Source organism: Nerophis lumbriciformis, linkage group LG03, assembly GCF_033978685.3.
Source record: "Nerophis lumbriciformis linkage group LG03, RoL_Nlum_v2.1, whole genome shotgun sequence".
Lineage (NCBI taxonomy): Eukaryota > Metazoa > Chordata > Actinopteri > Syngnathiformes > Syngnathidae > Nerophis > Nerophis lumbriciformis.
This window is the reverse complement of record NC_084550.2, coordinates 71166009-71181027: the sequence shown is the minus strand read 5'-3', so window position 1 is coordinate 71181027 and position 15019 is coordinate 71166009. Positions and strand designations below refer to the sequence as shown.

The window sequence follows — 15019 nt, the reverse complement described above, 5'->3', positions numbered from 1 at the left end:
AGAGCGCAATTTTGAGATTTGGGGTTAGGTTTTTTTATTAGATCGCAATTCTTTCCAGTCCTGATGTGTGTGTTCAGTTTGGTGAGTTTTGGAGCATGTTAAGAGGGTGAAAATACAGCTCAAAGAGACAAAATTGACTGTTTTTAGTACTTTTTTGTCTTGAAGGGGGAATTGCCAACTTCCTGTTGATTTTTGCCCGAGGATATACAATTATGAAAACTAGGTCTAAGTCAGACCTACATAGAGGTTTTTGTTTCATGTCTCTCCGACCTTCCTAGTGGGAGTTACAGGCAGTCTAGTTTTTTTTTCCTAGGGGGCGCTAGAGCGCAATTTTGAGTTTTGAGGTTTGGTTTTTTGATAAAAAGTTTTGCCGTATATTACTGATGTGTGTGTAAAATTTGGTGAGTTTTGAAGTATGTTAAGGGGGTCAAATTTCAGCGCAAAGTTGTGGAAGAATAATAATAATAAAACCTTACAAATTCAATAGGACTCCCTTTGGGAGTCCTTATACAATGGGCCATGCGGGCCCTAATAAATTATGTCCCATTGCATAAGGACTCCCTTTGGGAGTCCTTATACAATGGGCCATGCGGGCCCTAATAAATGAAGAATAGTGAACAACAGGCTGAATAAGTGTACGTTATATGAGGCATAAATAAGCAACTGGTATGTTAACGTAACATATTATGGTAAGAGTCATTCAAATAACTATAACATATAGAACATGCTATACGTTTACCAAACAATCTGTCACTCCTAATCGCTAAATCCCATGAAATCTTATACGTCTAGTCCAGGGGTCGGCAACCCAAAATGTTGAAAGAGCCATATTGGACCAAAAATACAATAACAAATCTGTCTGGAGCCGCAAAAAAAAATTAAAAGCCATATTACATACAGATAGTGTGTCATGAGATATAAATTGAATTAATATGACTTAAAGGAAACTAAATGAGCTCAAATATAGCTACAAATGAGGCATAATGATGCAATATGTACATATAGCTAGCCTAAATAGCATGTTAGCATCGATTAGCTTGCAGTCATGCTCTGACCAAATATGCCCGATTAGCACTCCACACAAGTCAATAACATCAACAAAACTCACCTTTGTGCATTCATGCACAACGTTAAAAGTTTGGTGGACAAAATGAGAAAGAAAAAGAAGTGGCATAAAACACGTCCTAGAAAGTTATATACATGTAAACAAACTACGGTGAGTTCAAGGACCGCCAAAATTAGTAGGACAAAACGGCGCTCGCCAAATACTCGAATCAGTGAAGCATGTTTAATACAAACAGTGTGCTTTATAACAATTGGGGAGGTTTGTGTCATGTTTGTCCTCCTACAGAAACCATATTAACACAAAAAATATGTATTTTTTCCCCCTTTTTTCATACATTTTCGAAAAAGCTCCAGAGAGCCACTACGGTGGCGCTAAAGAGCCGCATGCGGTTCTAGAGCCGCGGGTTGCCGACCCCCCGGTCTAGTCTCTTACGTGAATGAGATCAATAATATTATAATGTGTTAGTCATTTCACACATAAGTCCAAACTATGAAAAAAAACTGCGACTTATAGTCCGAAAAATACGGTATTATTATTATTTTTATTTTTAGCATATATCTAACGTGTACAATTTTGACGTTGATAACATCTGGACACCCCTGACATTGATTATTTTTATATTCCTGCTTTCTTTCTACAGATTTGGGCTCTTTTTTTTTGTTTCAATACAATGCAAAACTAATGATTAAAGAAAGAAATCTAACCATCTATTTACAAAATCCATGAGTTTTTTTTTTGTTTTTTTTTTGCTTTGCGTCTATCTTTTGACATACTCGGTACTTTACGGCTGTTTGTAGAAAAAAGCAAAATGCAACATTTAAACAATGAGCATTATATGTACAAGCGAGGCAAGTGTGTGTGTGTGTGTGTGTGTTTTAAACCTTTGGACTCCATTCAGGCGACTTCTATGGCACTTTGAAGCACACTGACTGTACACAAAGCCAAATAGGACCCCTACAGTACGATCACAGTTCATTAAAATAGCTTTAAAAAGGTTGAAAAAAGTGAATTTGTAAAGCCTCGACAAAAATTGAAGTAATTGAGGTGTGAAAATGAATGGTTGGATAAGAAAAATGCTGGCACTAATAACTTTAGGAGTACTCTACTTGTGTGTGCGGCGCTTTGGTCTCTTCCGCCTGGCGAGGATTCATGGAGACCGCGTGGCGGCTTGTCGTTGTGGCGCTCACACGCTCAGGTGGGCAGGCTGATGTTGGCGCTCTCCGCCAGGGGGCTGGACATGCGTATCTGGGAGCTGCTCTTGCTCAGGATGGACAGCTGCGTCCCGCCGTTCACTCCGCTGCTGGCCAACGAAGGATGCCTCTGCTGCTTCAGGTCCACAGCAAAGTACCGGTTCACGGTCCAGCTGCGCCATTTCCTCTTGATCTCTGACTGCACCTTCAGGGAGAAACTTCACAACGTCATTTTTAATGTACTTTAGGCCTCCACAAAAGCACACTTTATTCATATTTACGGGTTCTGGACTAATATGTTGACTAATATTACAACAATTTACTGCTTGTACTCATATTAGTAGAAAAGTGTTGCAATACAAATGGTAGAGTCCAGCATACAGGTAAAAGCCAGTAAATTAGAATATTTTGAAAAACTTGATTTATTTCAGTAATTGCATTCAAAAGGTGTAACTTGTACATTATATTTATTCATTGCACACAGACTGATGCATTCAAATGTTTATTTCATTTAATTTTGATGATTTGAAGTGGCAACAAATGAAAATCCAAAATTCCGTGTGTCACAAAATTAGAATATTACTTAAGGCTAATACAAAAAAGGGAGTTTTAGAAATGTTGGCCAACTGAAAAGTATGAAAATGAAAAATATGAGCATGGACAATACTCAATACTTGGTTGGAGCTCCTTTTGCCTCAATTACTGCGTTAATGCGGCGTGGCATGGAGTCGATGAGTTTCTGGCACTGCTCAGGTGTTATGAGAGCCCAGGTTGCTCTGATAGTGGCCTTCAACTCTTCTGCGTTTTTGGGTCTGGCATTCTGCATCTTCCTTTTCACAATACCCCACAGATTTTCTATGGGGCTAAGGTCAGGGGAGTTGGCGGGCCAATTTAGAACAGAAATACCATGGTCCGTAAACCAGGCACGGGTAGATTTTGCGCTGTTTGCAGGCACCAAGTCCTGTTGGAACTTGAAATCTCCATCTCCATAGAGCAGGTCAGCAGCAGGAAGCATGAAGTGCTCTAAAACTTGCTGGTAGACGGCTGCGTTGACCCTGGATCTCAGGAAACAGAGTGGACCGACACCAGCAGATGACATGGCACCCCAAACCATCACTGATGGTGGAAACTTTACACTAGACTTCAGGCAACGTGGATCCTGTGCCTCTCCTGTCTTCCTCCAGACTCTGGGACCTCGATTTCCAAAGGAAATGCAAAATTTGCATGGTTGGGTGATGGTTTGGGGTGCCATGTCATCTGCTGGTGTCGGTCCACTCTGTTTCCTGAGATCCAGGGTCAACGCAGCCGTCTACCAGCAAGTTTTAGAGCACTTCATGCTTCCTGCTGCTGACCTGCTCTATGGAGATGGAGATTTCAAGTTCCAACAGGACTTGGCGCCTGCACACAGCGCAAAATCTACCCGTGCCTGGTTTACGGACCATGGTATTTCTGTTCTAAATTGGCCCGCCAACTCCCCTGACCTTAGCCCCATAGAAAATCTGTGGGGTATTGTGAAAAGGAAGATGCAGAATGCCAGACCCAAAAACGCAGAAGAGTTGAAGGCCACTATCAGAGCAACCTGGGCTCTCATAACACCTGAGCAGTGCCAGAAACTCATGGACTCCATGCCACGCCGCATTAACGCAGTAATTGAGGCAAAAGGAGCTCCAACCAAGTATTGAGTATTGTACATGCTCATATTTTTCATTTTCATACTTTTCAGTTGGCCAACATTTCTAAAAATCCCTTTTTTGTATTAGCCTTAAGTAATATTCTAATTTTGTGACACACGGAATTTTGGATTTTCATTTGTTGCCACTTCAAATCATCAAAATTAAATGAAATAAACATTTGAATGCATCAGTCTGTGTGCAATGAATAAATATAATGTACAAGTTACACCTTTTGAATGCAATTACTGAAATAAATCAAGTTTTTCAAAATATTCTAATTTACTGGCTTTTACCTGTATATATATATATATATTTTTTTTTTATTACATATATATATATATATATATGTATACATATATATATATACATATATATATATATATATATATATATATATATATATATATATATATATATATATATATATATATATATATATATATATAAATAAATAAAAGAAATACTTGAATTTCAGTGTTCATATATTTACACATATACACACACATAACACTCATCTACTCATTGTTGAGTTAAGGGTTGAATTGTCCATCCTAGTTCTATTCTCTGTCACTATTTCAGAACACACACATTATACAAATATACATTATAAAATCAATAAGAAAACGGGAGCTCTAATTTGGGAGTCTGAATTAGGATCAGAAATTCCTATACAAACATTGCGCACTCACGTCGCCTTTTTGTATTGATTGCTGCAGCTGTGCACTGGATTCATTCACAAATACAAACTACAGCTCACAAACACTTTAGAGTTAGGCTCCACCATCAGAATGTGTACTTAAACTTATAAAGATCACATGGATATTATTCAGTGAGTTGATTCACCAAAACTAACCTGTTGTACAGGAGGAAAAAGCACACAGGACGTTTCAATTGTTCACAGACTGGTCGCTCTCATCAGAATGACAAGACACTTCCGGTCTGCAGGTGATAGCTTTCAATTGGGAAGAAACGCCCTACTGCCCCCTACTGACCAATGTGAATACTGATAAATGTGTAATGACAGCTCCAAAAACGAATTCAAACCACAAATTAAAATAAATAAATCAACACAAAAATGTGACACATTATGGGTGGGTCACATATGCATGTACAGTAGATGGCAGTATTGTCCTGTTTAAGAGTGTCACAACATTGCTGTTTACGGCAGACGAACTGCTTTACTGTAGACGAAAACTTGATTGCTGTTGTTGTGTGTTGTTACCGCGCTGGGAGGACGTTAATGAAACTGCCTAACAATAAACCCACATAAGAAACCAAGAACTCGCCCTCGATCATTAGCTGTTTATATGGTGGGAAAGCGGACGTGAGAACAGGCTGTCAACACGTCACTCAGGTCCGCATGGAGCTGGAGGGGGCGTGGCCTCCAGCTCCGCCTGAATTTCGGGAGAAAATTTGTCCCGGGAGGTTTTCGGGAGAGGCGCTGAATTTCGGGAGTCTCCCGGAAAATCCGGGAGGGTTGGCAAGCATGGAGTCCAGGAACAATCCTAACATGAGGGTTGTTAGAATAATTATGTGTAAGTTATCATACAACTCTTATGCTTAAAGGCCGTTGCTATAGTTATTATCAATTGTGCTGAAGTTGTACTTTTCTATCTGTGCAAAGGCACAACTTGCAATCCAAGATTGCGAGTCGTTTCGTATCAGTGTTTGTGCTGACTGCCAAGGGCGAACATCGAGTGCCCTGACGCAGACAAAGCAGAGACAGGGCGATATCACGAGTGTCAGCACATTTGCATTTCACGAATAGTCATATATTGTGTCTAACTGGGGCTGCTGAGATTACCCCCCCCTTCCTTCAGAAGCAGCCTCAATGATGCAACCAGGGACCACCCAAATAAATAGAGGAGCACGTGGGACTGTACCTTAGAGCGTAGGTTGGTTCTGTAACTAAGAGTACAGCCCAATACGTCTCTCCTCATTGAGCTCAATTGAACTCTGTCTCTGCATGATTCCTTGCTTCTTGTCTATTTAATAGATGTCATCAGTGTTTGAACCTGACAGGGTATAATTCAGTGGCGGGCCGTGCGTTTCCCACCTAGGCCTTCGGTGATGTCTGACTTCAACGATTACCTCTCAAAATAGCATCATTGAAGTCACCACATGACCATTGCTGGAGAAATACTATACAGGAACACATGTACACACTACTGGGCATTGAAACACATCAACTGTTAGAATAAGTATGTGTAAGTTATCATACAACTCTTACGCTTAAAGGCCGTTGCTATAGTTATTATCAATTGTGCTGAAGTGTACTTTTCTATCTGTGCAAAGGGACAACTTGGAATCCAAGATTGTGAGTCGCACATATATATATATATATATATATATATATATATATATATATATATATATATATATATATATATATATATATATATGTATGTGTGGGAAAAAAATCACAAGACTATTTCATCTCTACAGGCCTGTTTCATGAGGGGGGGTTCCCTCAATCATCAGGAGATTTTAATGGGAGCATTCACATACCATGGTTTATATAGGGCACAGAGTGGGTGGGTACAGGCTGGCGTAGGGGCGTGGTGATTGGCTCATGTGTTACCTAGGAGGTGTTTCCGTCTGTGGCGGCATGCTGTTACAATTTCGCTGCGCTTGTTGAGGGATGACAGGTCTGGACGGTAAATAATAAACAGTTTCTCTTTCAAGCATAGGTTGCATCTTTTATTACCACTATTGTAAGGTGTGCTGGATGCAAGAATTTGCCATGTTATTGAATATTCAACATTATTGTCTTTGAGGTCCCAAATGTGTTTGCTGAGTTCTGTGGTATTCCGCAGGTTTTGGTTCCTGAAAGAAGCCTTGTGATTGTTCCATCTGGTTTTGAACTCTCCCTCAGTTAATCCTACATATGTGTCGGATGTGTTAATGTCCTTGCGTGTTACCTTAGATTGGTAGACAACTGATGTTTGTAAGCACCCCCCGTTGAGAGGGCAATCAGGTTTCTTTCGACAGTTGCAGCCTTTGTTGGTTTTGGAGTCGCTCTGTCCGGGGGCCGACGGCTCATTTGCAATTGTTTTGTTGTGGTTTGAGATAATTTGTCGTATATTGTTCATACAGCTGTAGCTCAATTTAATGTTGTTCTTGTTGAATACTTTTCTTAGGGTGTTGTCTTTGGGAAAGTGTTTGTCAATCAGATTGAGGAATTTGTGTCCAATGTTAGTTGTATATATATATATATATATATATATATATATATATATATATATATATATATATATATATATATATATATGTATATATATATATATATATTCAGTATTTTGACAGTTATTGCAGTACTATTACTGGCCACATTACTACATATGGCACCTTTAAATAAAAGTATTTTAAACATAATGCTTTTTTAAACAGTTCATCACAAACATGATTTAATGACAATTAAAAAAAAAAATGCCTAGTGTGTGTTTGTGCTTGTCAGATTTTGTATTTTGTAGAAATACACAATTTATATTCCTGCTTTAGGAGCACTTGCATTCAGAGGAGGAGCTACACTTCCATGTTTAGATAACAGTTTGACACATAAATAACACAACATGTTGATTGTTATGATCATGCTTTCATTGTCAACGATGTATTTGTAATATTCACCCATCCATTTTCTACTGCTTGTCCCTTTTGGGGTCACGGCGGGCTGGAGCCTATCCCAGCTGTAATCTGGGATGTTTCTACCTCAATAAACGCTTCTGATATTCTGTACATTACATGTTGTACAAGTTAATGGTCTTCATCGCTCTGCATGACAATGTTTTTTTCTTCTGTATTAATTAATCAAATGTAATTTTGAGCCTGCTAATCATTTTGTAATTAAGGACTCAAGCAGAACATGTTATGTGTCACTACACTATTTTAAATATTACTTCTACCAACAGCGAAAATACTTGTAACTCAAGGTATGCTCGCAATTCAAAGCCTAACATAAAGTTGAGAGAAAGCTTGTACCTCAATTCACTCGTAAGTTAAGGTAGCACTGTAGTAGACTCCAGCACTTAGCCTGACATAACAACTAAACTACAATGTGACATCAGTTTTCCACTTTCATTCAAATAAATGTATTGTTTTTTTAAACGTCAACATAAAAGACGTAGCATGTAAGCTACAATAACATAGAGACACAAATATAACAAACAAATAAAATAGATATGGATGATGCTCTAAGATTTTTTTTTTCAAATCTATTAAAGAGACTTACTGAATATTTTTGGGACGTTTAGTCACAATATAATCCTTCACCCACTCAAAAACACAAAACAAATGGTAGAGTACCGGAAGTAGTTTGCTATAGCGATAGTCGTATTTAGTGTCTTCTAGTCGTGTGTGGTTTGTGTCTATGGTATGTATTGTGTCTATGGTATGTATTGTGTCTATGGTATGCATTGTGTCCATGGTATGCATTGTGTCTATGGTATGTATGTATGTAGGTATGTATTGTGTCTATGGTATGTATGTATGTAGGTATGTATTGTGTCTATGGTATGTATTGTGTCTATGGTATGTATTGTGTCCATGGTATGTATGTATGTAGGTATGTATTGTGTCTATGGTATGTATTGTGTCTATAGTATGTATTGTGTCTATGGTATGTATTGTGTCTATAGTATGTATTGTGTCTATAGTATGTATTGTGTCTATGGTATGTATTGTGTCTATGGTATGTATGTATGTAGGTATGTATTGTGTCTATGGTATGTATTGTGTCTATAGTATGTATTGTGTCTATGGTATGTATTGTGTCTATGGTATGTATGTATGTAGGTATGTATTGTGTCTATAGTATGTATTGTGTCTATGGTATGTATTGTGTCTATAGTATGTATTGTGTCTATGATATGTATGTATGTAGGTATGTATTGTGTCTATGGTATGTATTGTGTCTATGGTATGTATGTATGTAGGTATGTATTGTGTCTATGGTATGTATTGTGTCTATAGTATGTATTGTGTCTATGGTATGTATTGTGTCTATGGTATGTATGTATGTAGGTATGTATTGTGTCTATAGTATGTATTGTGTCTATGGTATGTATTGTGTCTATAGTATGTATTGTGTCTATGGTATGTATTGTGTCTATAGTATGTATTGTGTCTATGGTATGTATTGTGTCTATGGTATGTATGTATGTAGGTATGTATTGTGTCTATGGTATGTATTGTGTCTATAGTATGTATTGTGTCTATGGTATGTATTGTGTCTATGGTATGTATGTATGTAGGTATGTATTGTGTCTATAGTATGTATTGTGTCTATGGTATGTATTGTGTCTATAGTATGTATTGTGTCTATGGTATGTATTGTGTCTATAGTATGTATTGTGTCTATGGTATGTATTGTGTCTATGGTATGTATGTATGTAGGTATGTATTGTGTCTATAGTATGTATTGTGTCTATGGTATGTATTGTGTCTATAGTATGTATTGTGTCTATGATATGTATGTATGTAGGTATGTATTGTGTCTATGGTATGTATTGTGTCTATGGTATGTATGTATGTAGGTATGTATTGTGTCTATGGTAAGTATTGTGTCTATAGTATGTATTGTGTCTATGGTATGTATTGTGTCTATGGTATGTATGTATGTAGGTATGTATTGTGTCTATAGTATGTATTGTGTCTATGGTATGTATTGTGTCTATAGTATGTATTGTGTCTATGGTATGTATTGTGTCTATAGTATGTATTGTGTCTATGGTATGTATTGTGTCTATGGTATGTATTGTGTCTATGGTATGCATTGTGTCCATGGTATGCATTGTGTCTATGGTATGTATGTATGTAGGTATGTATTGTGTCTATGGTATGTATGTATGTAGGTATGTATTGTGTCTATGGTATGTATTGTGTCTATGGTATGTATTGTGTCCATGGTATGTATGTATGTAGGTATGTATTGTGTCTATGGTATGTATTGTGTCTATAGTATGTATTGTGTCTATGGTATGTATTGTGTCTATAGTATGTATTGTGTCTATAGTATGTATTGTGTCTATGGTATGTATTGTGTCTATGGTATGTATGTATGTAGGTATGTATTGTGTCTATGGTATGTATTGTGTCTATAGTATGTATTGTGTCTATGGTATGTATTGTGTCTATGGTATGTATGTATGTAGGTATGTATTGTGTCTATAGTATGTATTGTGTCTATGGTATGTATTGTGTCTATAGTATGTATTGTGTCTATGATATGTATGTATGTAGGTATGTATTGTGTCTATGGTATGTATTGTGTCTATGGTATGTATGTATGTAGGTATGTATTGTGTCTATGGTATGTATTGTGTCTATAGTATGTATTGTGTCTATGGTATGTATTGTGTCTATGGTATGTATGTATGTAGGTATGTATTGTGTCTATAGTATGTATTGTGTCTATGGTATGTATTGTGTCTATAGTATGTATTGTGTCTATGGTATGTATTGTGTCTATAGTATGTATTGTGTCTATGGTATGTATTGTGTCTATGGTATGTATGTATGTAGGTATGTATTGTGTCTATGGTATGTATTGTGTCTATAGTATGTATTGTGTCTATGGTATGTATTGTGTCTATGGTATGTATGTATGTAGGTATGTATTGTGTCTATAGTATGTATTGTGTCTATGGTATGTATTGTGTCTATAGTATGTATTGTGTCTATGGTATGTATTGTGTCTATAGTATGTATTGTGTCTATGGTATGTATTGTGTCTATGGTATGTATGTATGTAGGTATGTATTGTGTCTATAGTATGTATTGTGTCTATGGTATGTATTGTGTCTATAGTATGTATTGTGTCTATGATATGTATGTATGTAGGTATGTATTGTGTCTATGGTATGTATTGTGTCTATGGTATGTATGTATGTAGGTATGTATTGTGTCTATGGTAAGTATTGTGTCTATAGTATGTATTGTGTCTATGGTATGTATTGTGTCTATGGTATGTATGTATGTAGGTATGTATTGTGTCTATAGTATGTATTGTGTCTATGGTATGTATTGTGTCTATAGTATGTATTGTGTCTATGGTATGTATTGTGTCTATAGTATGTATTGTGTCTATGGTATGTATTGTGTCTATGGTATGTATTGTGTCTATAGTATGTATTGTGTCTATGGTATGTATGTATGTAGGTATGTATTGTGTCTATAGTATGTATTGTGTCTATGGTATGTATTGTGTCTATGGTATGTATGTATGTAGGTATGTATTGTGTCTACGGTATGTATTGTGCCTATGGTATGTATTGTGTCTATAGTATGTATTGTGTCTATGGTATGTATGTATGTAGGTATGTATTGTGTCTATGGTATGTATTGTGTCTATGGTATGTATGTATGTAGGTATGTATTGTGTCTATGGTATGTATTGTGTCTATGGTATGTATTGTGTCTATGGTATGTATTGTGTCTATAGTATGTATTGTGTCTATGGTATGTATTGTGTCTATAGTATGTATTGTGTCTATGGTATGTATGTATGTAGGTATGTATTGTGTCTATGGTATGTATTGTGTCTATAGTATGTATTGTGTCTATGGTATGTATGTATGTAGGTATGTATTGTGTCTATGGTATGTATTTTGTCTATAGTATGTATTGTGTCTATGGTATGTATGTATGTAGGTATGTATTGTGTCTATGGTATGTATTGTGTCTATGGTATGTATTGTGTGTATGGTATGTATTGTGTCTATAGTATGTATGTATGTAGGTATGTATTGTGTCTATAGTATGTATTGTGTCAATGTATGTATTGTGTCTATAGTATGTATTGTGTCTATGGTATGTATGTATGTAGGTATGTATTGTGTCTATGGTATGTATTGTGTCTATGGTATGTATGTATGTAGGTATGTATTGTGTCTATGGTATGTATGTATGTAGGTATGTATGTAGGTATGTATTGTGTCTATGGTATGTATGTATGTAGGTATGTATTGTGTCTATGGTATGTATTGTGTCTATGGTATGTATTGTGTCTATGGTATGTATGTATGTAGGTATGTATTGTGTCTATGGTATGTATTGTGTCTATGGTATGTATGTATGTAGGTATGTATTGTGTCTATGGTATGTATTGTGTCTATGATATGTATGTATGTAGGTATGTATTGTGTCTATGGTATGTATTGTGTCTATGGTATGTATTGTGTCTATGGTATGTATTGTGTCTATGGTATGTATTGTGTCTATGGTATGTATGTATGTAGGTATGTATTGTGTCTATGGTATGTATTGTGTCTATAGTATGTATTGTGTCTATGGTATGTATTGTGTCTATGGTATGTATGTATGTAGGTATGTATTGTGTCTATAGTATGTATTGTGTCTATGGTATGTATTGTGTCTATAGTATGTATTGTGTCTATGGTATGTATTGTGTCTATAGTATGTATTGTGTCTATGGTATGTATTGTGTCTATGGTATGTATGTATGTAGGTATGTATTGTGTCTATGGTATGTATTGTGTCTATAGTATGTATTGTGTCTATGGTATGTATTGTGTCTATGGTATGTATGTATGTAGGTATGTATTGTGTCTATAGTATGTATTGTGTCTATGGTATGTATTGTGTCTATAGTATGTATTGTGTCTATGGTATGTATTGTGTCTATAGTATGTATTGTGTCTATGGTATGTATTGTGTCTATGGTATGTATGTATGTAGGTATGTATTGTGTCTATAGTATGTATTGTGTCTATGGTATGTATTGTGTCTATAGTATGTATTGTGTCTATGATATGTATGTATGTAGGTATGTATTGTGTCTATGGTATGTATTGTGTCTATGGTATGTATGTATGTAGGTATGTATTGTGTCTATGGTATGTATTGTGTCTATAGTATGTATTGTGTCTATGGTATGTATTGTGTCTATGGTATGTATGTATGTAGGTATGTATTGTGTCTATAGTATGTATTGTGTCTATGGTATGTATTGTGTCTATAGTATGTATTGTGTCTATGGTATGTATTGTGTCTATAGTATGTATTGTGTCTATGGTATGTATTGTGTCTATGGTATGTATGTATGTAGGTATGTATTGTGTCTATGGTATGTATTGTGTCTATAGTATGTATTGTGTCTATGGTATGTATTGTGTCTATGGTATGTATGTATGTAGGTATGTATTGTGTCTATAGTATGTATTGTGTCTATGGTATGTATTGTGTCTATAGTATGTATTGTGTCTATGGTATGTATTGTGTCTATAGTATGTATTGTGTCTATGGTATGTATTGTGTCTATGGTATGTATTGTGTCTATAGTATGTATTGTGTCTATGGTATGTATGTATGTATGTAGGTATGTATTGTGTCTATAGTATGTATTGTGTCTATGGTATGTATTGTGTCTATGGTATGTATGTATGTAGGTATGTATTGTGTCTACGGTATGTATTGTGCCTATGGTATGTATTGTGTCTATAGTATGTATTGTGTCTATGGTATGTATGTATGTAGGTATGTATTGTGTCTATGGTATGTATTGTGTCTATGGTATGTATGTATGTAGGTATGTATTGTGTCTATGGTATGTATTGTGTCTATGGTATGTATTGTGTCTATGGTATGTATTGTGTCTATAGTATGTATTGTGTCTATGGTATGTATGTATGTAGGTATGTATTGTGTCTATAGTATGTATTGTGTCTATGGTATGTATTGTGTCTATAGTATGTATTGTGTCTATAGTATGTATTGTGTCTATGGTATGTATTGTGTCTATGGTATGTATGTATGTAGGTATGTATTGTGTCTATGGTATGTATTGTGTCTATAGTATGTATTGTGTCTATGGTATGTATTGTGTCTATGGTATGTATGTATGTAGGTATGTATTGTGTCTATAGTATGTATTGTGTCTATGGTATGTATTGTGTCTATAGTATGTATTGTGTCTATGGTATGTATTGTGTCTATAGTATGTATTGTGTCTATGGTATGTATTGTGTCTATGGTATGTATGTATGTAGGTATGTATTGTGTCTATAGTATGTATTGTGTCTATGGTATGTATTGTGTCTATAGTATGTATTGTGTCTATGATATGTATGTATGTAGGTATGTATTGTGTCTATGGTATGTATTGTGTCTATGGTATGTATGTATGTAGGTATGTATTGTGTCTATGGTATGTATTGTGTCTATAGTATGTATTGTGTCTATGGTATGTATTGTGTCTATGGTATGTATGTATGTAGGTATGTATTGTGTCTATAATATGTATTGTGTCTATGGTATGTATTGTGTCTATAGTATGTATTGTGTCTATGGTATGTATTGTGTCTATAGTATGTATTGTGTCTATGGTATGTATTGTGTCTATGGTATGTATGTATGTAGGTATGTATTGTGTCTATGGTATGTATTGTGTCTATAGTATGTATTGTGTCTATGGTATGTATTGTGTCTATGGTATGTATGTATGTAGGTATGTATTGTGTCTATAGTATGTATTGTGTCTATGGTATGTATTGTGTCTATAGTATGTATTGTGTCTATGGTATGTATTGTGTCTATAGTATGTATTGTGTCTATGGTATGTATTGTGTCTATGGTATGTATTGTGTCTATAGTATGTATTGTGTCTATGGTATGTATGTATGTAGGTATGTATTGTGTCTATAGTATGTATTGTGTCTATGGTATGTATTGTGTCTATGGTATGTATGTATGTAGGTATGTATTGTGTCTACGGTATGTATTGTGCCTATGGTATGTATTGTGTCTATAGTATGTATTGTGTCTATGGTATGTATGTATGTAGGTATGTATTGTGTCTATGGTATGTATTGTGTCTATGGTATGTATGTATGTAGGTATGTATTGTGTCTATGGTATGTATTGTGTCTATGGTATGTATTGTGTCTATGGTATGTATTGTGTCTATGGTATGTATGTATGTAGGTATGTATTGTGTCTATAGTATGTATTGTGTCTATGGTATGTATTGTGTCTATAGTATGTATTGTGTCTATGGTATGTATTGTGTCTATGGTATGTATGTATGTAGGTATGTATTGTGTCTATGGTATGTATTGTGTCTATAGTATGTATTG

At 35.5% G+C, this 15019-nt stretch overlaps 1 protein-coding gene across 7 annotated transcripts in view; it reads right to left on the bottom strand.

The window, feature by feature from the left end:
• Nucleotides 1–87: 87 nt before the first annotated feature.
• The window catches only part of LOC133589561 (pituitary adenylate cyclase-activating polypeptide type I receptor-like), a 135374-nt gene continuing 120442 nt past the window's right edge, over nt 88–15019 (bottom strand). For 5 of the 7 annotated variants that reach the window (XM_061942034.2, XM_061942019.2, XM_061942058.2 and 2 more), the window contains one exon: nt 88–2474. In XM_061942034.2, coding sequence (XP_061798018.1) covers nt 2250–2474 — 225 coding nt within the window. In that variant the 3' untranslated portion in view covers nt 88–2249. The remainder of the gene's footprint in view (nt 2475–15019) is intronic. The other 2 variants (XM_061942050.2, XM_061942066.2) reach the window with 1 other exon arrangement.